General features: G+C 35.4%; 1 protein-coding gene across 2 annotated transcripts in view; it reads left to right on the forward strand.

The window, feature by feature from the left end:
- ANO3 (anoctamin 3) overlaps window positions 1-26,396 on the forward strand; it is a 296,517-nt gene that overhangs the window by 262,282 nt on the left and 7,839 nt on the right. For both annotated transcript variants that reach the window (XM_043580834.1, XM_043580833.1), the window contains exons 18-26: window positions 93-129; window positions 3,241-3,352; window positions 4,105-4,162; window positions 9,812-9,909; window positions 12,748-12,881; window positions 13,780-13,932; window positions 17,148-17,295; window positions 21,368-21,448; window positions 21,625-21,730. In XM_043580834.1, coding sequence (XP_043436769.1) covers window positions 93-129; window positions 3,241-3,352; window positions 4,105-4,162; window positions 9,812-9,909; window positions 12,748-12,881; window positions 13,780-13,932; window positions 17,148-17,295; window positions 21,368-21,448; window positions 21,625-21,730 — 927 coding nt within the window. The remainder of the gene's footprint in view (window positions 1-92; window positions 130-3,240; window positions 3,353-4,104; window positions 4,163-9,811; window positions 9,910-12,747; window positions 12,882-13,779; window positions 13,933-17,147; window positions 17,296-21,367; window positions 21,449-21,624; window positions 21,731-26,396) is intronic.

Here is a 26,396-nt window from a genome sequence, read left to right on the forward strand (position 1 = left end):
CTACACTTTAGATCTTTCCTTGAATAGTGTAAATATCAGCCTCTTCTAGAAGAAAAGAAATAACATTCACTATTTGTTTTCTTTTATTACAGGCTTATGAAAAAATTGCTTACCTTCTCACCAACTTAGGTAAGTCCTTTGTTTTTACCTCATTCCCTAGTTAAAGAGTAACATATGGACATATCAGTCTGTAGTTGCTTTATGTATTTTAGCCTTTTTTTAATGTTTATTTATTTTGAGAGAGAGAGTGTGAGAGCACGTGCAAGCTGGGGAGGGGCAGAGAGAGAAGGAGAGAGAAAATCCTAAGCAGACTCCGGGCTGTCAGAGCAGAGCCCAGTGTGGGGCTGGATCCCACCATCTGTGAGATCATGACCTGAACTGAAATCAAGAGCCCGGACGCTCAACCAACTAAGCCACCCAGGCACCCCTATTTTAGTATTTTAATATCAACTTCAGTTTTATAAATTGTCAATCAAATGAAAGACATGCATGGAAGGTTGGAGCATTCTGTATAACTACAGAGAGGCAGTTTATGTAGTTAGCACACCTAGTTCTCCCTACATGGAAGTGCTTTTTCCCTACCTTAGCAGGTCTTTGGGCTTTCCCCCCAAATATTTGTTTTTACCAAAATGTTGTACTATATGTACACAAATTAAAAGGCAAAATAGTATTAAGAAATTTATAAGTAAAGCCAGTACTCTGCCACATTACCCATTCTGATTTTCCACTTTCCTGAGAGACTACTTTTTAATAATTTTAGTAATTTCTTTGGTTATTTCCTATCCTATTTCTAAATAATGTGTTTCTCTGACATTCTTGGATTTTTCAGCTTTGGGAAGCTATTGCCTTTCTATTCCAAATGACAAGAACTTAGGTCTTAACATTCTCTGCAGTGTTCTCTCCTCGCACACTTTCCCTCTGTCACGTGTTACACACACATAATTTTGCCTCCTTCCAAAGTAGTTACAGTCAACGGATTTGGACTTTTGTAAAAAAATTTTTAATGTTCGTTTATTTGTGAGAGACAGACAGAGTGTGACCAGGGGAGGGACAGAGACAGAGGGAGACACAGAATCCGAAGCAGGCTCCAGGCTCTGAGCTGTCAGTGCAGAGCCCTACCTGGGGCTCGAACCCGCGAACCATGAGATCATGACCTGAGCCAAAGTCAGATGCTCAACCACTCAACTGACTGAGCTGCCCAGGAACCCCTCAACGAATTTGAACTTTAACTCAAATTAACAGTGTTTACATCATTGTTTTCTATATAACTGTTTTTATATATAAAGTATGGGGTGTACTATGATTGTTTCCTTTCTTATACAACCTTTATACTTTCATGATGCTAATAATACTTTTCCTTGATTTTCTACATAGTTTCCTTAATTTATCCCAAACTTTCTGCCTCAACTCTGAATGGTCTCTAAACACATTCAAAAACATCAAGTACTCTACTCCTTTTCTTTTCTTCTTAGAGTTATCCTCCCTGAACCCACTGTTACTCCAGTCTCGAGGGCCTACCCTTGACAGCTCAGAGCCTGAAGCCTATTTCAGATTCTGTGTCTCCCTCACTCTCTGCCCCTCCTCTGCTTGTGGTCTCTCTCTCTTTCTCAAAAATAAACAAACATTACAAAAATTTAAAAATTAAGCCAACTGATGAAAAGAATGTCAGTTTTGTCAGACAGAAGTCAATTCAAGAACAAGAGCACACATATGAAGAAAATAATAAGAATAAAGTCACCATGTTAATATTAGGCAAACCAAAATTTAATATCTGTTTGAGTGAGAAAGAGAGATACTTCATACTAATGAACAGTCTACCAAGTCAGTACAATAGTCATAATTTGTCTACATCTTTTTATAAACCTCCAAAATGTAGAAAGCAAAACATGATAGAAATCCCCCCCAAAATTGACGAAACCATACTCAAAATATAAGCCAGGATACAAAGCATTTGAATATCATAACTAACAAGCTTCTCTTAAAATATATATAAATGAGATGCTCAACAAAAAATATACATGTTCTTTTCAAACACTTGATAACATAGACAAAATATATCCAAATAATTTGAAAACAAGTGAAACTGCAGCTTTTTTGACCCAAAGCAGAAATCACACAGGAACGTTTGTGGATCATGACGCAATAAAATTAGAAGTAGAGAACCAAAAACAAACTACGCAATGGGGATTTTTTAAAAAATCCATATTCTCATCTCTAAATAAGTTTTATGCTAACTTTGCAAACTTTTTAGAATGCAGCAGCGGTGAAAACACAACCAACCAAAACTTTGGAGCAACACAGGCTCTCCAGACTGCTGTCACTATGGCCCACCAACCAGTCAGCCTGGGGACCGCCCCACAGACCCCTGTCACTTCTGGCACATACTCTTGTTGGACTTGGACTCCCGCCAGACCAGTTCCCCTGTTCTGTGTCTGGATCATGCATACGTCGGGGCCCATCTTTTCCTGAGATCAGATCCCATCTATTTTCTATCCTTCTTGAATTATTTAATTGTATGAAAATGCATATTAGCTGTACATACAACTCTTCTAGCCTTATTTGGATACTGGGTGGGAGTAGAGGCTACAATACACACTGCCACCTTTATCCCGTCTCTCTCATTATTTTTGTTTGTTAAGAGTCATAGAAACATAGGACATAAGAATGGACATTGTTCTTGAAATCATCTTGCCTAATTCTTTGTTTCATAAACATTAAAATTGGTTGCAAAAAAAATGTAAAGAGATCAACTTGAGATGCCCAGAAAATTAGGTGTAAAGTTGAGATAGGAGCTCAGCTCTTATGACTGAGGTAGCCCTCTTTCCTTTTACCATTCCACTTCTGTCTGTGCAAAATATCTATTCTTTAAAGAACTCTGTGGATAATTTAGGTCCTTATTCGAGCATTGCCAGTTTGGGTGAAGGACTGATCCAATGTATATGGTTACTTCTAAATGACAATAGCAGAGAGAATCCTGAAAATCTTTATATATGAATAGCAGGCATTGTATTTGTGTAGCTCTGGAAAAAGTCTAAAGATTGTATCGTTAGATCCCTTTATCAACCCTGTACAGCAGATATCATCATTCACATTTTGCATTTGCTGACCTACAACTCAGAGATGCTGAATGTCTTGTAGAACTAGTAAATGTTCAGAACACGAACCTGGGGTTTCTGGGTCTATATCCATATTTCGTGTTTTTCACCTCATCTATGTAAACATATCCTCTTTTCCTTTTAGAATATCCTCGAACAGAATCTGAGTGGGAAAACAGCTTTGCTTTGAAGATGTTCCTTTTCCAGTTTGTTAATTTAAATAGTTCTATCTTCTATATTGCTTTCTTTTTGGGGAGGTAAGTCGACTTTATGCATGTTGTCTTTGCAGAGTGAAAAAGATTGCCAACCGTTCCATTGCCAGTTTGTTAACAAAGGTGACAAATTCTTGTCCCCTGCCTTAGAAAACTACTAGTCCGTCTTCACATATGTTTCAATCAAAAAACTTCATTCAAAGTACAGGACAGGTGCCACTACCAATTAAAGTTGGCATAAAAAATAAAACCTGTGTGCCATGCTTGGGTTGAATGGTGATTATCCAATCATCATTGATGGTTTTGTTGAATACGAAAATAATTTTTGTATAACTCTAGGTTATAGTTCCTTAGTGTGGAAACTTCTACCTATCACGATGACATTTTTTTCCCCTGTCTTTGCTGCACAATATGAAAAAGAAGCGTATTAAACTATGCTCAACACTCCAGAGGTACTGAAGCTAGAACCATTTTAAACTAAATAACTCAGCACATTACATTAATGTTCATTAGCTAGGTGCACAGAACATTAAAGATCTACAGGTCAAAGTGGAAAATTTCCTTTGGCTGGTTTGTCTGTACTTTCTCACCCCACTGGCATGGCATTCACACACCACGTTTTTTTTCCTTTTTAAGTCAGGTACTTTGATGTGTAAGCATGGTCTAAGTCAGCAGTTCGGGGACAAGATGCCCCAGTGAACCTTGATGTCTACCTACACATGCACTTGTTGTGATGCATTAGATGTTCTTCAGTCAACCCCACATAAATGCTAATGAATTAAAATGCCTTTTTACAGATTTGTAGGCCACCCAGGAAATTACAATAAACTTTTTAACCGGTGGAGACTGGAGGAAGTAAGTAACCTTGTAAGGGTGCGTGTGGGCCTGGGCGTGGATATGGGTCAGTGATCATAGAAGGGGAGTGGGTGGGAAGAGAGACACAGAGAAGCTGGGTACACGGAATTTCAGACATGCTGAAGATGTGTTGCTGGTAGAGAGTTCTTAAGGGTTCAGAAATGAAGGAACTACATCTTCCCAAAAGAAGGGTGTGAACTTAAAGGTTAAGCCTTAAAATCCTGACCTCAGCTCTTTAATTTTCTGTCAGATCCATTTCTTCATTCACAAAGCCCAGAAATTTAGCTCCAGGAATTTTTCACTTTGGGAGAATTATTATAATCTATTACATGGGTTTTTGAACTTTTAAATATGTTAGGTTTCCTTTCAAGCAGGGAAACTTCATCCAAAAGAAATCTTACTTGAAACACCAATCTATTATTATATAGATGTGTGTCTTCTAAGTCTCAGTGTTTTGTGTTGATTTATAATATGTATGTTATAGAAACAAAAGGTCTAGTATTGCTAGATCACAGGGTTAAACACTCTATATATTGTCACTGAGACTGACAAATTGTCTTCCAAAATACCAGTCCCTATAGCGTATGAGCCTGCTGCCTCAGACTTTTGCCAACAGAAACATTTTAATTTTTACCAATATAACATCTAAAAGATATCTTCTTTTGATTTCAGCTCCTTTAATTATGAGTAAAACGGGGAATATTTTTCATATGTTTGTTGGATAGTTTATATTTCTGTGTGTATGCGCTATTCTTGCTCATTTCCATTAGACTATTTTTCTCTGTCCTAATAATTTATAGACTAATAGGCTCTTATCTTTCAAATTTGTTCTCAAATGTTTCTCATTTTTGTTTTTGTTCTCTTAATTTTGTTTTGATGCATTTTTTTAAAAACTGTAGAACATTTTTCAACTAAAATATCATTGCTGTTAATGACTTTGGGCATTTATATCATGCCAAATAATGTGTTTTTCATTCTGGAAATTTAAAAAGAAAAAGCCTCACACTTTTACTTTTCACTAATGTTGTTTTTTAAAATATTAACATCTTTGTTGCATTGGAAGTTTATTTCTGTGTAAAGAATAATCAAGATTTCCCCCCACCCCAGTTAGCAGTCACATTTTTAAGTAATAATACATTTTTACATCACTCAGCAAAATAAGATTTCAGGACTTATTATATTCTCCATCTTGAAATCATGTCTGTTTCTGAGCTCTGTTCGGTCTCATTGGTCATATGGTTTATTGCTTCTCTAGTTAAAAATTGTTTTAATTATTCTAATATAAAATCCAATTTAATATATGGTAGTATTAGTAGGAGGTCATAATTTACAGAGAGGCTAACAAAGGATTCCCTGAGAAAACAGATACTTCCAGTCTCTATATAAAAATTTCTCCAAAACTCAGGGGAGTTGTCATTGATATTGTCTCCCTAGAGCCTTCTAGTTGATTGGAATATATGGAGAAAACCTAAAACTTCCTGAGAACAACATGCTTTACATCATAGAAAACTGGTTCAAATGCTAACCTTGTTACTTATTAATTCTTTGCCCTTAATTTAATCCCTCTGAATATCTGTCTCCTCATCTGTAAACTGGCAGTAGTAATACTTAGGTTGCAAAGTTGTTTATAGATAAGAGGCAATTTGCATAACACACTTAGCACAAGCCCTGGTCTTTGGAAGGCACTCTGATTGTAGCTGATAGTTATCAATGCTCTGTCTCCACAGCCACCTGGGTATTATCCTCTCAGGCGAAGACAGATGAAGGCTTTCCATAACTCCAGGCCTTCAGGAAGTCCCCAAATCAAACTTGCAGTTTTCACTCATAGCCCAGATTATCCTGTATCTGCTAAGAGGCTTTCATCTACCCAGTTTGGGACCCAAGGCTTACTTTTTACCAGGAGTGATCAACTGGATTTAGCAAAGGGCAGTGTGGGGAACCGAGTGGTACAGGCAGGTAGATCTGCATATTGATGGCACTTTAGGAACTGCTGTCACCAATAATTTTGTTCAATTGGATACTTTTACTCTTAAATGTAAAATTATTGGAAGTCATGGTTCTTCTTTGGGAATCCCAGAGAAACAATCCCAATACTGGTGTGAAGAAAAATGTTTCATAACCATTGTAGACATTTTCCACAATATATATGGATGGCCGTGTTTTCCAACAAATTATTATTTATTTTGAAAAAAATCAGTGAAATTAAAAATGTGAATTTTCATTCATTCATTCACATCTAGAAATTCTAGAACTGTACACATAAATCTACTTAATGGAAGATAAAAATTGACTCTCTGAATTCAATCATACCACAAGCATTTATTGACACATACTCTATTCCAGCACCCTACTGGGTAATATGGGGTATACAAATGAAGACGCCCTTTTCCTTTCTTGATTATGTTAATAGTTTTGAAGAAAAGAATATAGCCGCGTTATATAACAAGTATTTTGTCTTTGGAGTCTGACGATCTACATTCTAATTCAGTCCCACCCAAATGCATGATTTTAGTATCTCTAAGTCTCAGGTTTTTCTTTTGTAAATTGTGATAATAACTATCTCAGTAGTATTGGTGATAGGAGGATAAAACTGGATCATGCATGTAAAATCCCTGGTACAAATAGTGGTAGCTACTATAAACAAAGAAAAGTACCTCGGTTTTATTTAAAACATTTATGAATTGGCTACACTAACCTTTCTTCATACTATGCTGTATAATATCTCACATAAACATGTTATGTAAATCTGGGGCGCCTGGGTGGCTCAGTTGGTTAAGCGTCCGACTTTGGCTCAGGTCATGATCTCCCAGTCCGTGAGTTCGAGCCCCACGTCGGGCTCTGTGCTGACAGCTCAGAGCCTGGAGCCTGTTTCAGATTCTGTGTCTCCCTCTCTCTCTGACCCTCCCCCGTTCATGCTCTGTCTCTCTCTGTCTCAAAAATAAATAAACGTTTAAAAAAAATTTAAATCATGTTATGTAAATCTATATAAAATGTTAATAATGGCTAATATTTAATGAGTGCTTGCTATATGCCAGCACATTCCAGCAATTGTCCCTAACTGTTCTAGATGTATTAATCCATAAATTATTTTTTTTTAATTTTTTTTCAACATTTTTTATTTATTTTTGGGACAGAGAGAGACAGAGCATGAACGGGGGAGGGGCAGAGAGAGAGGGAGACACAGAATCGGAAACAGGCTCCAGGCTCTGAGCCATCAGCCCAGAGCCTGACGCGGGGCTCGAACTCCCAGACCGCGAGATCGTGACCTGGCTGAAGTCGGACGCTTAACCGACTGCGCCACCCAGGCGCCCCTATAAATTCTATTATTATACTCATCTTACAGAAAAGGAAATAGAAATTGATACAAGTTCTATAATTTGCCTACAATTATAGAAACCTACTTCCAAATTGATGAAGTCATCAGTTTGATTCAACCAACCTAGCATCAGAGTCTGCGCTTTGAACATTGTGCTTTCCAGCCACCATTGGGATAACACAGAGACACAATCGAAAACATAAAGGCAATTGATTTGGATCAGAGATGGCTGAATGATTGCTGACTCACACGTGTAAATTGGATTTAGAGTAAACATACTTCATGTGAAAGGAACACGGGTATCAGAATCTGATAGTCCTGTCTGTCACCTAGCTTTATCATCTACAAAATGAAGATACCAACACCCATCTTATGAGGTTCTCAGGAGGAGCAAATGAGAAACATATGTTAAGGCCCCCAGCTCTGGGCTGTCCACAGTCATATGATTTTTTTTTGGGGGGGGGAGGTGCAAAGAGAATGAAAGCCTGGGTCTCCTGCATGCTCATTTATGCTCTTTTACTCATTCAAAGTATAGGCTCTCTTACCAATTGAATTTTAGAGTTGAAGGACTATATTTTTCCAGAGGGAACCATTATATGAGAGGGGCAGACCCACAAAAACTATTTCTGCCCTATAAACCACAAAGTCATAAAGGCTCAATTTTAACAAAATTAAAAATGGCCTGTCATCCAGGCCACTTTGTCCTATGACTGTGGAGAGTGAGCCAATCACATGGTTCTATAATGGTCTTTGTTTTCCCTTTCCACATAATAATATGCTCTGGTATTCAAGGCAACAAACACACTTGGTAAATAGAATTCATCTTTAATGTTATATACAAGAGTAGAGGATTAGGGTGCAACAGACCAAGGCGTTCAGTTCCATTACCAACAGTCTACACTATATGACCTTGTACAAGTTAATTTACATCTTTGAGTCTATTAAAAAAAAAAAAAGTTTCCGCTTGCAACTGGGGTCTATGCCTGCCTCTGTAGCTTAGTAATTATTCTGTTTCAGACGTTGTATGGGACCCATTTATCATATATATGTGGGAGAACTAGGGGGTCCTAAATTAATCCTAGAAAGAAAGGGCAGGCTTACATGGGAGAATTGAGACTTCTCCACACAGTAAAAATTACCGCTGGCAAGCCCTCTCTCTGGCTCAGTTTAGTGAGTTTTAAATTACTGGGCTGGAACCAGAAAACCAGGCTCTTCGTGTCCTAATTATCTGTTCCCTTTGAAGTCCCACTGGTACCAATTTGATAGAAATAGAAACTGTGGATCAAAGCTATAGTGACTATTGTTCTTATGAGCAGGACAGGAACCCATTTCTAAAGAAACAGACCCACGCTTTCCTACCCAAGTGTCTTCTACAGTGCAAAGTTTTCAAGCAAAACACATTAGTTGCAATGTTCATTGCAATCACATTTTTGTTTGTGGGGGTTTCTAATGCTACCCTTTATTGCATATCTGAAAAAGCAGAGAGCCACAGAGAAGGCAAAACTGGGTCATACTGACAAGCCATTCTGTGGCATGCTTTTATCACTAAAAAATACATTCGAGGTAGATATTCCCTCTTCAGGATATAGAGCAACTGCTACCTACCTTGAGAGTGGGCTAGACTGAATGACTCACTTAAGAAAAGAACAGGGAAAGGGCAAAATGAGTAACTTTACAGTATAAATACCTGGCAAACACTGTATCAACCAAGTGATGAAGATTAATGTCACTAGTGATGTCGTGTGGAGAGCATGTAGCTTCTGATGGAATGTGATGAAAATGGTACTTTATGTTTGTGATCTCCTTCCATCCTCAAAACACATAAGCCCAGGTTAAACACATGAAAACATCAGAGAATGTTGGTTTCTCAGCTTTGACAAATATACCCTGGTGACATATAAAGGGCAATGGAGGACTGAAGTGCGTACGGGCATTCTCTGTACTATCTTTGCAAATTTTCTACATTTAAAATTATTGTAAGACAGAAAGTTTATTCTAACTTACACATTTTTCTATCTCCTGATTGTTAATAGATATATAGTATTCATAGCAATCATTAAATAGGATCATGCCTAATACAGACCTTGGCAGATAGTAAGTGCTCATTAAAAGTTTGATTTCTTGTTATTGCTGTTACAACTTTGATCACTATTCTTCTCTAATTACTGAAAACATCCCTATCAGGTGCCTTATACATGTTCTGTCTTCCTTGTTTTTATTTTCTTTATGCACTGAGATAGTGCTGCCTGGTTTTAGAATTTGCTGTACAGTTTGAGGGTGGGGATGTGTAACCAACTGAGAAGAGCAAAATCATAGTTGTTGTTCTGTTTCAGTGTCATCCCAGTGGCTGTTTGATAGACCTCTGCCTCCAGATGGGAGTGATCATGTTTTTGAAGCAAATATGGAACAACTTCATGGAACTAGGATACCCGTGAGCACTTTATTTTTTAAACTTGCCTTATTTAAACTTGCCTTATTGGGGCCGGGTAACCAGACAGATGAAGGTTCAGTTCCCTCCCTGCTGCTCGCCAAATGTGTGACCATGTGTGAGTTAGTTAACTTTTCTGAGCCTCAGTTTTCACATCTCAAGAGGGTATCAATGGCTGTATGTGCCTTGAGAACACTGGTAAGGAGTAAAAGAAATAGTGCATGTCAAGTACCCAGTACTCTGTTCAACATATTAAGATGCTTTTTGCTATTTTTAAAGCACTATTGACAGTACAGGTTCTTAAGGATAAAAATAACTTTCTGGTTTCTTCTGGCTACCAAAAGACCAAGGCAGATGTTGTTTAACAAAGAGAACCTCTGTTCATGCTCCTCAATCAAGAAACAATAAAACAAAGATACAATTTTGGATAGGGAGGACTTGTACTCTTTATTACACCAAAAAAAAAAAAAAGTCATTAGAATAGGATTGATTGGGGGTGCCTGGGTGGCTTGGTTGGTTAAGCCTCCGACTTCGGCTCAGGTCATGATCTCGCGGTCCGTGAGTTCGAGCCCCGCGTCGGGCTCTGTGGTGACAGCTCAGAGCCTGGAGCCTGTTTCAGATTCTGTGTCTCTCTCTCTCTCTCTGCCCCTCCCCCCATTCATGCTCTGTCTCTCTCTGTCTCAAAAATAAATAAAAACGTTAAAAAAATTTTTTTAAAAAAAGAATAGGATTGATTGTGAAAACAACTATATATATATATATATATATATATATAGTATTCTGTTTTGTCTCTTTAGATAGGGTTTAACTATCTGTGAAATGCTGACATGTTGAATGCCTACTTTTATATCATATAAAATAGTATTACTCTTCCAAATACACTGGAATACAGTGTATGTAAAACAATGTCATATGGAAGCTGTAAGGCCTAATCAAGGTTAAAAACATGACTATTTTGAGGAATTTCTTGATGATAGAAGGACTAGTTAACTGATGATATAAATAGCTTAGGTTTAGTCATCAAATTATCCCATCATTCTTTCTCCTTGTTGGCTTACAAATGGTATTAGGACATTTCAAAGCAGAGACCTTAGGACTGGAGAAGTGATATCCACCCTGAAATCTGCCATGAGACATTATGTTACATATTAGGCAGTGAGAGCATGGACTATGAAATGTCTGAGACCTGGTTCAAATACTTTCTCTGCCTCTTGCTAAAGATGCTTATAATTTACTTTACCTCTCTCTGACATTATTTTTTTTTATAAAATAAGGGATTTGTGGAGATTGCATGAGATACCCAGTGGTCTTTAACCTTAATCAATAAACAACTGAGCCTTTTTGTGAAGAGATCCTCAATATTCCAAAGGGATGAAAATGAATCTCTTGTAAATGAAGAGAGCATAGGGATGTAGGGATAGAAGATTGGGTAGCCCACCCCATCATTCGTATCCCTTCCTATCCTTGATTCATCTCTTTGAGACGTAGGGTTTGGGAATGTCATTTGAAAATAGCTGAGGAGATTAGGGAGCAAGTGCCTACCACAAGATCTGATGTGTTGTGAAATAAATAGCTTCATAAGCACCATCAAGATGGTATAGTAGTCATTATCTTATTTAGAATGGCTATTGTTATCATTTTCTGTGTACTTCTGTACATATCACACACTTTGGATAGCACATTTTCATGATGGCTTTGCCCAAGTGGTCAGCCTGGATTGTGTATATCAAATCCCAAATGTACAATGGTAAGGGGCATTCTGTTGGTGTTCTTTCAAATCCAGCAGGAGTGAACCAGTCACTGAACAGTAATTTTGAAAATTTGATAACATGGTTCTCTTTTTTAAAGTAAAATCTTAAGCAGACCAAAGAAAATAAAACTGAACCAACCAGGCCTGCCTCAATCCCAACACCCAGCCCCTTTTCCATCTTCATGAGGTCCCAGAGGCAACTTCCATGGGACATACACTGAAGAACTACCTGACTTTTGGATCAATGGTTATTTTTTCAACACCCACTGAGTATAGATGTGTAATTAATTATATGTGAGAGTTGAGGTACTATTCACTGAATCCTGTAGGATTCACTTCATTCTAGAGGTAATTGTCATATAACCCTTGAAATAATTAATTGCCCAGATGTCCCCGCTATATGCATACTGGGATATTTCTGTGCCATGTAATTTCAAGATTGCCCCTACGCTAGGGAAATACTGTTGTTAATTCCTTTCCAAGTCTTTTAAATGGACTGAAACACAGATCCATTGCCTGTAAATTATTGTTCACTATATTAACAGAATGTAATTGTTAATACTCAAACCCTTCACATTCATAAACTCAGAGGTGAATAGACTTACTAATACATTGCAGGATAGGGACTAGAACCTATATCTCTTGAAACCTTAACTAGGACTCAGTTATTCAATGTGAAACATGACTTTACTTGTGTTTCAAGAGCACAGCTCAGCTGATTTTGGGTTATGAGCAATGAAGAGCTCAGATCCAATCAAATAGGCAACATAGAAGTTTAAGTATTTATATAGGTTGGAGTGGAGGAAGGAATCAGAAATGGGTATTTATCTAATAAATATCAGGAAGCACCTAAGTGTAATGGGAGGAATTAAATCCCGGATACATATGTAGACATTTAGAAGATCTAAGAAGGCTGAGACCTATTCTCTCATCTTAAACTTGGAAGTTGAGACCGTGCAAATATCTCTAATTCCCAGAAATGCATAGTGTACTCCCAGAGTAGTGATATTTGTCTTTTCTTAATGCACTACAAATTGTTTACTACATACTTACCTAAGAGCTCAAAAGCCTTTGTCTGTTCTGTGATATAGGTTGATCCAGAACTGGTGGTCACGACATAAAATCAAGCGAGGAGTACAAGATGCTTCCATACCTCAGTGGGAAAATGATTGGAATCTGCAGCCCATGAATATTCATGGACTTATGGATGAGTATTTAGAAATGGGTAAGGAAAGAAACTTCTACACAGCTCTTTGGCTTTCTTGATACTCTTTTGTTACTTCACACAGGCTTTGGTTTAAGAGAGAAAACCATCTCTGTCCTTTCCAACCCCAGGCATTCTAAAATACATCTGTACCTTTATCTCAACATAACTAGAGAAGAGATTAAAACATTGTCCTTGGAAGGCTCACAGATTCTGTCCTCTGTTAGCTGTAACATTTGACCAAAATGAAGAGTTTTCTCATAGTAGAATACCTAGCTTTAGTGTAGGTATTTAAAAGGAACAAAATAAAGCAGAATCCATTCCTGTGTCAATAACATAGCATCCTGCCAGGATAAAGCAATAATTATTTCGTACAATAAACCTTTGCACAGACCTGGTATGAGTTCGATTGAGAAACCCACTTATTTATATTAAGAAAATAAGGATTCCCACTCCAGCTGTTAAAATCTTTGTGTATTGTCTTGACATTTACTTTTGCTCTGGACTTTACTTTTTCTCATGTATTAAAAAAAAAAAAGACAAGATTAGGTTTCTTGGGTCCCTTTTAGAGCTAAGCATTTTTCTTCAAGCCCTCCTCTTTGACTTTTTTTTTTTTTTTTATTCACTCTTTCTTCACGCTGCATGGCCTAGGGGTGGAAAGCACATAAACTTTCAATCCATTGAGATCAGAGTTTAAGTGCAGGTTTTAGGATTTTTAGCTATCTACTGTTTTGCAAGCTTACTTAACATATATGAGCTATAATTTTCTTAGCCGCAAAATATGATGAGCATATTTACCTTGTAGGGATATTGAAAGGGTGAAAGGCAATTTATGTAAAGTACCTAATATGGCACAAGGAAAGCACTCAAGAAATGATATTGTTTGTATTACTAATTTTGTAATGCTCTTCCTTTACAGTTTTGCAGTTTGGTTTTACCACCATCTTTGTTGCGGCTTTTCCTCTGGCCCCTCTTTTGGCCTTATTAAACAATATCATTGAGATCAGGCTGGATGCCTACAAATTTGTCACCCAGTGGCGGAGGCCTCTGCCGGCTCGAGCCACTGACATAGGTAAGATTCAGGAATTAAATGGTTCTTGCATTGCTAAGGCCATCAGGTGCCTTGTGCTTAGCACCGTGTGGGTTTCTATTGTTGGGGTTCCCTTCCAACTATAACAAAAACTGAACAATTTTGGTTAACAAAATAATGAAATGAACACTAACTTACTTGGGAGTATGTTTATACTAAATATGCTATTTCATGAACTTGTTTATAACTAAAAATGATCTCATATACACATTTCCATGTTAATAAAAATTGCTCTGCTTCATTTTTTATAATTCCTGCACCAATTTCTATTACATGTTGTGTGACATTTCTAAAACCTCATTCCCTTAAATAGAGATGTTTAGATTGCTTCAGTTTTTCCTATTATAAACAACACTGAGGTGAACATACATCTTCATACATACTTTGGCTGATTATTTCCTCAAGATACATTTCTAGAGTGGAAATCCTATGTCAAAGAGCATATACATTAATTTTTTTTTACATTTAGCATAATGCCCTCCATCCATTTAAAATTTTAATAATTTCTCAACATGTTCTCTAGAAATACTGTAACAATTGATACTCCCACCAGGTATAAGAATGGTTCTTTTTTTTTACTGTTGTTCATCCTCACAAATCTGAGGAAGAAAAACATGTGATCTTATTATGTTTCCCCACATTTTTATAACTATGAGATTAAATACATTTGTATTTCTTCTTTACTAGCTGTGTATGAAGTTTGTCTATTATATTTGATTTGGTAATCTTTATCTCCATGTTCACAATATTAACCTTTGATATATAGGTTGCAAACATTTTCAAATGCTGCTTTTTAACTTTTCACTCTATCATGAATAAGTTTTTAAAGTGTGTATATTATCACATTGATATATCTCTCTTATAGTTATTATTTCTGGCATTCTTAGAAAGTCCTTTAGAACTCCCAATTTTTCACCATGCATTTTTTTTTCACCATGTATTTTAGATATGTGTATGTTATTTGGTTATCTGTTAGCCCTTTATGGTTTTATTTAAATTGTTGATCTAATTGGAATTTGTTAATAAAGGGGTTGAAATTGGTATCCAGCTTTTTTTTTCCTAAAGAGTAGCAAATTTTCCCAAAACCATTTATCAAATACTTCATCTTTCCTAGCTTGTTTGAATTATCTCTATATACTAAATTCTATATAAACTTAGGTATATTTCTAGAATCTCCATTTGTCCCTTTGATCTGACTACTTATTTTTGGCATACTGTTTTAATAAACTGTGATTTTGTAATAGAAATTCTAAGTATATGAAAAAGCAAATTCATACTTTTCCTTCTTCTTTTCGGGAATTTTCTGGCTAATATTGCAAAGTTATCTTTTTGGTTAATTATATAAATATATATACATATATGTATATATATATATACACATATAGTTAATTATATGTATGTACATATATATGTAGATATACTCCACAGCCAACAAAGTTTATTTCAAATATACTACTAACCTGCAGAGAATGCTATTCAACTTGAGTTCCCATTTTTTAAAACAACTAAAATTATTACTATTTTTTAATTTAAATATATTTATCATTTCATTATTAAAGTAATATGAGCACATTAAAGAAAATCTGGAAAATAAATCAAAAAAAAATCAAACTCCATTCCAGGCTTAATTAGTGTTTATTGTACTTTCCAATGCAAAATTTATTACTTTGTTAACTGTTGTAGGTTGTCTTGCTCAAACCAGACAACAAAAGGTATAAAAATAGTTAATATTCATCTTCCCTCTTTGCCTGTCCCTTCTACCTCAGGGCGTAAGTGATATCAGCTAGGCATTACACTTTGTCAGTGTTTTTCTTGCTCGTACAAATATACAAAAAATTGTACACTTATGGATTCTGCATTTTTTTTCTTCATGAATATCCTCTAGCTCAAAACATATTGGTGTCATTCATTTTAATAGTGTAATAATACTCATAATAGATGTATGATAAGTTGTATAGTCATTTACTTAGTTGTCCCAAGCAGGGAATAAACATTCATAAATATAACTATGAATAAATATAGGTGTAAATATAGACACAGACATAGATATTATATATATTGTCTATCACATATCCATAGATGTGTAAGAACAGTGTAACTCTGTTGTACAGATCCCCAAAATAAGGCCTACCAGATTAAAATGTATTCACATTTTAATTTTAAAAGATATCAGATTAATCACCATAAATACTGTAACAAGTCCTACTTCAAACAATTACTTTCAAAAGGGTTTCTGTTCCCACAGTCCCTCAATAGCAGTGGATGGTAAGAGACTCAAATCTCCTACAATCTGATAGATTAAAAAAAAAATCTTATTTTTTTGAAAGGTGTTTCTCTGAAATGCTAATTTTCAACTAGTGATTGATTATTTTCATTTCCATAGCAATTACTCATTGGTATTCTTGGCCCATTTTTCTCTTGGGTAGTTTGCCTTATTAAAATTGTAGGACATTTTTGTGTATTCTGTATAATAACCCTTTGTTTTTTGTGAAGCAAACATATTCTCTCTGGCGATTGTTTTCTTTTCACTGAATATTGTTACTTTTGTAAAACTATATGTTAAATTTTGATGTATTCAAATGTTTTAATGGATTCTGATTTCTTGTCTCATGATTTTTTATGTCATGTATTTTTTATTTTTATTTTTTTCATTACAACTCAATATAATGAAACATAAAGATTTTGAAAAACAAAGAAAAGGGATGAGGGTTGGAGACAGTTGCCATCCTATCTAATTACCTTTAGCACTTTTGAGTATTTCCTTCCAGGACTTTTTTTTTTTATCAATACTTTTAAAACAATGTTTAATCCTGTTTCAAGTATCACTTTTGACTACAATCAATATTATATGGATACTGTATACAATTTTAAAAGCTTTTTTGTGTGTCTTTATACCAGATTGGGAAAGTCCTGGGTCTTGACGCAAAACTAGTTTTGCACTTTTACTTTAAAAAAGTACTTGAAACAATTCCTAATGATATTTTAATTTTCAGATCTCTCTAGGTAAGGTTTACCTTCCCTCTGTGGAAAAGTATTCAGTAGATTCCAAACTGTACTGAGATACTGTGCTAAGGAAGGAAACAATGAACAGACCTGGGGTCCCAAAATAAATAAAACATTCTCTCCAAAGAAGACTCATTAGAGGGTTTTAATGTTTTTTTTATTTTATTTCCTATCTTTACTCTTTCTCCTACTAGGTATCTGGTATGGAATTCTTGAAGGAATTGGTATATTGGCTGTTATCACCAATGCGTTTGTAATTGCTATTACATCTGATTACATCCCACGTTTTGTCTATGAATACAAATATGGCCCCTGTGCAAGTCGCTTTGAATATGGTGAAAAGTAAGGTTGAAATTTACACATTTTTTCTTATATATTTTGTTTGTGATTGAAATGGGAACTCATTGGGAAGTTTTGTTCTGTGACCGTTAAGGTTAGTGTTTTTGATCATTGCACTTAAAGTGTGCTTATTGGATGAAATCAAGCGGAATAAAAAGGGCAACAGTGTTTTTTATGCAAAGATTGTGAAGTCTCTCTCTGTTTTTACTTGTAAATGCATCACTGGTACCCAAATGTTAAAAAACATTATAATGTATTTAGAAGTGGAAGAGACATTAGAAATCATGCAATGCAATCTTCTGACTATATAGATGGAAAAATTGGGCCCACACTGGTTAATCAAATTGCTACAGGGAATAAAGCTAGTTTGTAGGAGATACAGTACATGAAGGAAATGTCAGCTACATGATGAGAGAGTTGTCAAAAGGAATTTATAGCTAGGGATTTTAAGGTGCAGAAAATATTGCCCTGGATCTGTGTCCTTTTTTTTTTTCCTTTGAAATTAAAATTTGAATCCATGCTTTAGAGCAGGGTTCCTCAACATCTGCACTATGGACATGTTAGACCAGATAGTTCTACTTGCAGGGATGGTGGGGGTGTTTCTGTGCATCGTAGAATATTTAGTAGAATCCTCGGCTTCTACCCAGTAGATACAAATAGCAACCTTCCTACTCCTCAAGTTGGGACAACCTAAAATTGTCTTCAGATATTGCAAAACGTCCCCTGAAGAACAAAATCACCCATTTTGCAACCACTGTTTTAGGGGAAATGTGTTTTTCACATCTTTCCTTCTTGAAAGCAAGTATTAGGAAAGAATGTCAGAGAGCACTAGCCATGGGGAATAGAAATGGGAGTTTCAGCTGCAGATTAGCCTTACAAGTGGAAGAAGTTATGGGAGATAAAGCAATGATAGGAGAAGCCACTTCAGTCCTACCTCAGGGGCAGGTTTGAGCATGCGTCTCATGTAGATGCAGGGCATGTGCCCCAAGATGCTGAGCTCTGGTTTACGATGAAATCAACCCTTAGCTCTACTGATGAACCGATATTTTCTCAGAACACTGAGACGCCTTTCTGAACATAAACATCTCAGTTTTTCAAAGAGAAGTAATAAAGACATAAAATCTTATTTTGTATTTTGGAGTCATGTCAAGGGACTTTAACTTAAAAGCAAATACCCTAGATTGAAATTCTTACTGCCTTTTACTAAAAGGCACAATCATCAATCTGGACCCTTAATAAAGAAATAGTGTCTAAAGTAACATTTTATGAACTGTAAAAGACAATATAAATAAGCTACTTTTAGCATGAATAGTGAAAAGCCAAAAAAAGTTTTTCTTAATTTAAAATAGTCTAGAAGTGGATTTTAAGGGTTTATAATATGTAGGCATGTTTGGGAACCCTCTTCCTTAGAAGTGTTGTTTGCTACTGTCTTTGCTTCCATCTAGTGGCAGGTGAAAATGAAAGTGGTTGGTTATCTGCTGTGTATTCATTTCCAGTCCTGCCTTTCATGTAGATAGCACCAGACATCTCTATATTCAGTGACTAGATGTAGAATAACTTTAAGAAGAGATGTAGAGGGCTTATATGAGGTTGAAACTGCACATTTCTAAGACCATCCTGTTATTTAATTTCTTCTAGGTATGCTTAGCAGCTAAGCTGGAGTAGATTCATTCAGATCAGAATTTTTCAGACCAAGATAGCAAAAGGACAAAATGGCGGTGGAGAGGAGGGTATTGGCAAGAGAGTGGTTAAAATGACAAATCATGGGGTCTGGGATGGACAGGCAAGGGAGTAAAACCAGTGCAGTCCTGTACTTCAGAATTCAGGGTTTACAATGAGATAGATGTACATTTGAATCCAGGTTTGAACGGCCATTTGTTCTGGGCAGTGATTTTCAACATGTGTGTCCTTCAGAGTCCACAAGGCCGATATTGTTTTCATAATAATACTAAGATATTCTTAGTTTGTTTGCTATAATGACATTAGTACAGATGATACGAAAGCAATAGTGGATAAAATGTTCTTGTGGCTTTGCGTAACTGAAGGCAGTGGTAACAAAAACAGCAATGACTGTATTCCTTTGTATAACCACCATTTTAGAAAATGCCAGTAAGAAAATTCAGAATGTCCTTGATGAAACAATAATTATTACATTTATTAAACCCCCGCCTTGAATAAATGTCTTTTCAGTATTCCATGTGACAAAATGCAAAGTGTGATAAAGCACTTCTCCTATATGCTAAAGTGTGGTGATGCTCATCTCAGAGTAAACCACTTGCATGATTGTTGGATTTGCAAACTACACAAAATGCTCTTATTGTGGTATAATGATTTCCAGATAAACTATGATTATTCAGACTGGCGTATGTAGGAGACACTCTTCTAGAAAATGGACAAAACTAGCTTGTCACTTTAAGAAAAATAACTGACATATTTGTTGCCATTAATAAAGTTCAGGTTTTAAAGTGAAAAATCAAAATTTTAGATAATTTTATCTACCACTGACCTTGAAAGTTTCCCAGTACTTACAGGTTTTTCTTGATAAAAATCAATGGTGATATTAACAATTATACTTTTTGTAGTCTATAGTAAAAATATAACAATATTTGGAAGATCTGCATAATTCAGGAAACAAATATTTCCCAGATGACCCATATTTAAGGTTACAAAATTATGCATAGATAAAATATGACTTCAAAACACAAGATAGACCTGTGGATTTTAATGTAAAATCCATATAAAAAGTTTATTGATACTTTAAGACTCCACGTTGCAATTAAACTTTAAGAAATGGCACAGGTAGAACTTTGGTGTTATATCCATGAAAACTATCAACAATTATTTGAAGTGCTATTAAAATATCCTTTGTTTCAACTACTTATCTATGTGAGGCCGGATTCCGTACTTACTCTTCAACTAAAACACCGTACTGCAATAGATTTAATGCAGAAACAGATGTGAGAATGTAGCTGTATTCCAGTAAGACAGACATCAAAGGATTTGCAAACATGTAAAACAATGTCATTCTTCTTACTATATTTTTGGAACTTATCACTATTTTCCTTTAAAAATGTGCTGTTTTTGTCAATTTGTAATGAATTTGATAAATTATCTTAAATGAATTAATAGATAAATATTTTCTAAATTTATTTTAATTTATAATGTGTGAATAGCAATGCATACACCTTCATGCAAAAAGGCTCTTGAGATCCTAGTAATTTTTTTAAAAATTTAAAGGTTAGCTGAGCTCAAAAATCTTGAGAATTATAGACTTGGAGGAAGTTAGTCTCTGTAAAACTTAGTTCTTTATATGATGGAATTGATAATGTACATGTTCTAAGGTTATTGTAAAACTTAACTCTGACTACAGTTTAATACCTCACCATCAGGATAGGAATTTCTACTTGTTTTGTTCATTGTCAAATACCAATCATCTAGGAATTTTTCTAACAAATTATAGGTCCTCAATAAATATATGTTGAATAAGTTAAATCACAAATACACATGCTGTTCTATTGGCTGCTTAATTATAATTATAATTATAATTATAATTAATAATTAGCCAGATAGTGTGATTTGCATGTATAAAACATATATTTATAGAGTTTTAACACATAGGAAGTAATTAGCACAGTACTTAGTGCACAGTCAGCACTTAATGAATGTAATCCAAATAAATGGGGAGAAACAGTGGAGGGGTGCCTGGGTGGTCAGTCCGTTAAGAGTTTGACTTTGACTCAGGTCATGATCTTGCGGTTTGTAAGTTTGAGCCCTGCGTTGGGTTCTGTGCTGACAGCTCAGAGCCTGGAGTCTGCTTTGTATTCTGTGTCTCGTCTTCTCTCTGCCCTTCCCATGCTCATGCTCTGTCTCACCCTGTCTCTCAATAATAAATAGATGTTTAAAAAAATTTTAAAAATAAACAGTGCACAAGAGTTTGTCTCATTAACGTAAACGTACATAATAATGGAAGTTAGAGGATTAATAGGACTTATTGAATCCTGTCATGTGTAATGAAAGAATTGGACCAAAAATGTATAGATCTCTGAATCATGTGATACTTTTCTTTTTTCCCCAGTTGTTTAAAGGGATATGTCAACAACAGCCTATCCTTCTTTGACCTGAGTGAGCTTGGTGTGGGAAAATCTGGTTATTGCAGGTACATACTTGTAAATTATAGCTATCTTTTCTTCTTGCTTTTATCATTCCATCTCCTCCCTCTACATGCTAATGAGCCCATTTCAGCTGTCATTTTGGAGTTTTGGTAAATTACAGCATTTGGGGCCTCCATGCTTTGGTCTCTATTCCTCACATTGTTTGTCTTGTGGATTTTAGGTACCGGGACTACAGAGGTCCCCCGTGGAGTTCTAAACCCTATGAGTTCACCTTACAATACTGGCATATCCTCGCTGCACGATTGGCCTTCATTATTGTGTTTGAGGTTAGTCGCAGGCTGATAAAATTACTATCAGTAAACCCTTTTCCTACTGATAAATTAGTTGCCCCTTTGAAGTCAGTTCCTCACTGACTTCCAAAAAAGGACTTGTGTATATCCCAGTAAAAGATTCAGATACAGTGAAACTGCTATAAGAAGTGCAAAAACGCGGGCGCCTGGGTGGCGCAGTCGGTTAAGCGTCCGACTTCAGCCAGGTCACGATCTCGCGGTCCGGGAGTTCGAGCCCAGCGTCAGGCTCTGGGCTGATGGCTCAGAGCTTGGAGCCTGTTTCCGATTCTGTGTGTCCCTCTCTCTCTGCCCCTCCCCCGTTCATGCTCTGTCTCTCTCTGTCCCAAAAATAAATAAACGTTGAAAAAAAAAAATTTAAAAAAAAAAAAAAAGAAGAAGTGCAAAAACGCAAAAGCTGAATAATGTAAGAAGGTAGGTCAGTGGGTATTTATACCAGAAAACTAAGATAAAAGAAGCTATTAACAGTTCAACTGAAAACTGAGGTTTGAGCCTGTTAGTAACCATATTTAAAAAGGAAAGGATGGTTTTCATCATGTGATGAGAGAATCTATACTTATTCATTGGGAATAAGAAACATATTTTCTAAAAACTTAATTACAGTTGACCATATGTGTGTTTGTATAAGGGACATTGCATAATTCAATAAATAATGCCCGAGAACACTTTCATAAAATGTGCATAGATTTTGATTATCAGAGTCATGTAATAATATTAGACTGTAGTCCTGTGAAGAAATTTTGGAGAAGCTACAGTATTGTTGCCTTCCTTAGCATATAAGAAGCTTGATGCGATGGAGAATTTAGTGTTGGAATATATTGAGTATCGATTCTCTAAGGTACCATTAAGTTCTATGGAAAAACTGAATGTATCTGTTTTTTTATGGAGAGGAAAAAAAGGAGACATACATAAGACTTTTGGAAAAAGTTTTTTTAAAGGCAGATATACCTCTCCACTGATCTCCAAAAAATATGTCAAATTTTGTAGTGAAACATCCTTCATCCATAAAACGAAATGCTTACCTCTAAGGTTTAATCCAGGATGAAATTCTATTTACCTAATGATTCCATGAGCTTATAAAAGTGTCTCCTGATGAAGTGTGATGTTTCACTTTATTACAGGTAACATAAGGCATATTTCCAACCCAATGATTCTAAAAAGTCTTCTTGTTATTGTGTGTGTTTTTAATGTACACTTTTTCTTCATCTTCTTTCGGAACTCAAGTGAACAGTCTTAGTCAAATGCCTCAATTTACAGCAACCTGTCATCATGGAAACAAATGATTCCCTCTTTATTTTTTCTTCTTTATTCCTCATTACTACTTCCATTACCCACCCACTCCAAAAGCACCCACTCTTTTTTCTTCAGTAGAAATTTTCCCACATGTTTATTTGAACATACACATATGTATATATAGTATTGTTTTAAGTGTTCTTTTTTCAAAATTACTTCAGTGGTATTATGCAATAACTTATTTTTGTCTCTTACCCATTTTACTTTTTTTAGACCTAGACAGAGATCTTTCTATGAGGTCTATCCATATTTAGATAATTTCTTCAGTCTACTTATGTATGATAGTTCATTGGTTTTAAATACCATAATCCCCTATGGGTGGGTACTTGGGCTTGCAATAATCTCTCCACCTCTATAAATCTCTTATAAATATTGGACATATTACCTTCTAAACATACGTAAGGGTTTTTCAGGAATATTATACTCAGGTTTGGAAATTGTTTAATTTCACATAATACTGACAGATTACTCTCCAAAATTCCCTTAGATTTTCACCAGATTTTCATATAATGTGAATTGCTAATATTTTGCAATTGAATAAGAGTAAGGTAATATTTTGTTTTAGTTTTGTTTGTTTGTTTGTTTTAAGCTGTTAACTCATGTCATCAACTTTTAGTACTACAAAACCATTTTGGTTTCTTTTTTGTGGATTTATAACCTTGATCTATTTTTGGCTGAATTTCTAGTTTATTTGTTGCCAAATTTCAAGATTTTCTTACGTGTTCTACATATTAGTCTTCACCAGTTATAAATATACAAGGTATCTTTTTCTTGTCCATAACCTATTAATTTTATCTATAAACAAATAGTGTTTAATTTTGATGTCATCAGGTCCTTCATTGTTTTCCTTTTAACGTTTTTGCTTTTTTTTGTGTGTAGTTTATTTAGGAAATTGTCTTATCTCCAGCTCAAAAATATATTCTACTACGTATTTTACTATTAATTTTATAATCTTACCTATCACATGTGTTAAAGATATCTGGACATTTTATAGAGACTAAGGGAAAAGCTTATTTTTCTCATTCAATATAATTTTTATACTGCTGTTTATTAAATAATATATTATTTAACCATTGATTTGTAAACCCACCTCTGTAATATTCCAATTTCCTATAGTAGGTGTGTCCCCGGCCACAGTGTTCTGATTTCATTACTCCATTTGTCTATTCCTGTTCCTTATCACACTATTTAAATGTCCTGGCTTTGGAATATATCTTCATATCTGATAAAGCCAGCCACTTCCTACTCCTGCCAAGTTTGCTTTTTTTTTTTTTTTTTTTTTTTTTTTGAGAGACAAAGTGCAAGCAGGGGAGGGGCAGAGAGAAAGGGAGACAGAATCTGAAGCAGGCTCCAGGCTCTAAGCTGTCAGCACAGAGTCCGAAGTGGGGCTCAAATTCATGGACTGAGAGATTATGACCTGAGCTGAAGTTGGACGCCCAACCTATTTGAGCCACCCAGGCGCCACAAGTTTGCTTTTGTTTTTAAAAATTGCCCTAGCTCTTTAGAGTTATCCATCATTTATATACATTTCAGATGCCATTTTTCAGGTCCCCTCAAATATCATGCAAGGATTATGGTTAGAATTGCATTTATAGAAAACACATGTTGACTTATTTACAAAATCTGTGCTGATTCATTAATAAACATGAAATTTATTCAAATCATTCTTACATACTTTAATAGAGTCTCAAAATATTCTCTTGCTTGTTCATTCCTTTTTATTTCCAGAAACTTTGTAGATATTTTTATTGCTGTTATAAACACTGTCTTAGCCTCCATTATGATTTGATTGATTTCTGTTGGAATTCTAATGGTCTTTTCTAACATGTGCAATGTTCCTTGTTTAAGTCTTTCATTGGTTCTAACCTTCTGTCTGTTAAATCTGTTGGATAGCCTTTTCAAGTGATAATACAAGTTGCAAATAAGGACAGCTTTGTCTCTTCATTTGTGAGGTTTATGCTCATTTCTCCTGCTTTCCTTACTGTATTGCTGGAAATTTCAGTAGGATATTGAATAGCAATGGTGTGAGCAATTGTATCTTGTTTCTAAATTTAATGGAAATACTTCAGATTTTTTTAAAAATATATTTGCTGCAGGTTTTTTGTTTAAGATACACTCTGTCAGTTTAAGAAAATTATCATCTGTAACTGGTTACAAGGCTGCTTTGATAAATGGTAAACTTTAGCCTTTTAAAAAATAGATTTTTTAAAATACTGAATCATTCTCTCTATGTGAATCCGTTTATAGCTTCATTTATTACCATTGTATAGGACTCGGAGCATATTCTTCACTGTTTTAAATTATAACAAATGTTTTTGATTTTTATTTCTATACTTTTGAGACCCATTGCTGGATATTTATGTGCATACCAAATATATGATCAGGAAAGAAACTCCCGATCTACTTTTCTATGGTGAATACGACAGGCTTTACTGTGACCTACTGTGCAGTGCAATTTCCTGAGGCACTGACGTAAACCCAGTTAAAAGTACCTTGAATTCCTCCTTTCCACATAAAGAGAAGGTTGTCACAAAGTCCTGTAGGTAAATTCTTTTTTTCCACACATCATCCTAACTCTATCAGTATCAGATTTTCTTTTCTGACAACTGAAAGGTCTACTCTTCTCCATGGGAAAAGAAAAAGGATGCAGTTATTATAACAGGAGATGATATTTAAGTGTTGCTTCTATTGCAACAAGCCCTTCTTTAAACCCTTCACATATATCTGCTCATTTAATCCTCATAATAACCATTAAGGGATATCATTCCTGTCACCATTTTAGAGATTAGACACAGAGAGCGTAGGTGATTTGCAAAAGGTTACACAGCCAATAAGGGTCAGAGGATGGTTCAGACATAGGCAGTTTCATTCAGCCTCTGAACTTTGGACCACAGGCTTATTACCTTTTGGTTTTTGGTCCTGTCTTTTTTATATACAATACTTTTGGCAGTCTATTTTTAAAAATTAATACATTTTTATCATAAAGGAATTATGTAATAGAGACAAAATATTTTACAATATTTGAACTTACTAGAGTAGAAAATCTATGAAATGCATGTTCTGGAGATTGAGTCCACAGTCTCACAGAATGCAGTCATGGGCAGACTGCATTCTATGTGGCTTATACAATGTGATTATGATCTATCAGACCTGAGTTTTCCTGGATGTGATCTTTCTCATCTCTTGAATAGCAATGGTGTGAGCAATTGTATCTTGTTTCTAAATTTAATGGAAATACTTCAGATTCTTTAAAAATATATTTGCTGCAGGTTTTTTGTTTTGCTGAGTTTTCCTGGATGTGATCTTTCTCATCTCTATATATCAATGCATGTTATAATAGGATTGCATAGTA

The sequence above is a fragment of the Prionailurus bengalensis genome, chromosome D1 (genome assembly GCF_016509475.1).
Source record: "Prionailurus bengalensis isolate Pbe53 chromosome D1, Fcat_Pben_1.1_paternal_pri, whole genome shotgun sequence".
Classification (NCBI taxonomy): domain Eukaryota; kingdom Metazoa; phylum Chordata; class Mammalia; order Carnivora; family Felidae; genus Prionailurus; species Prionailurus bengalensis.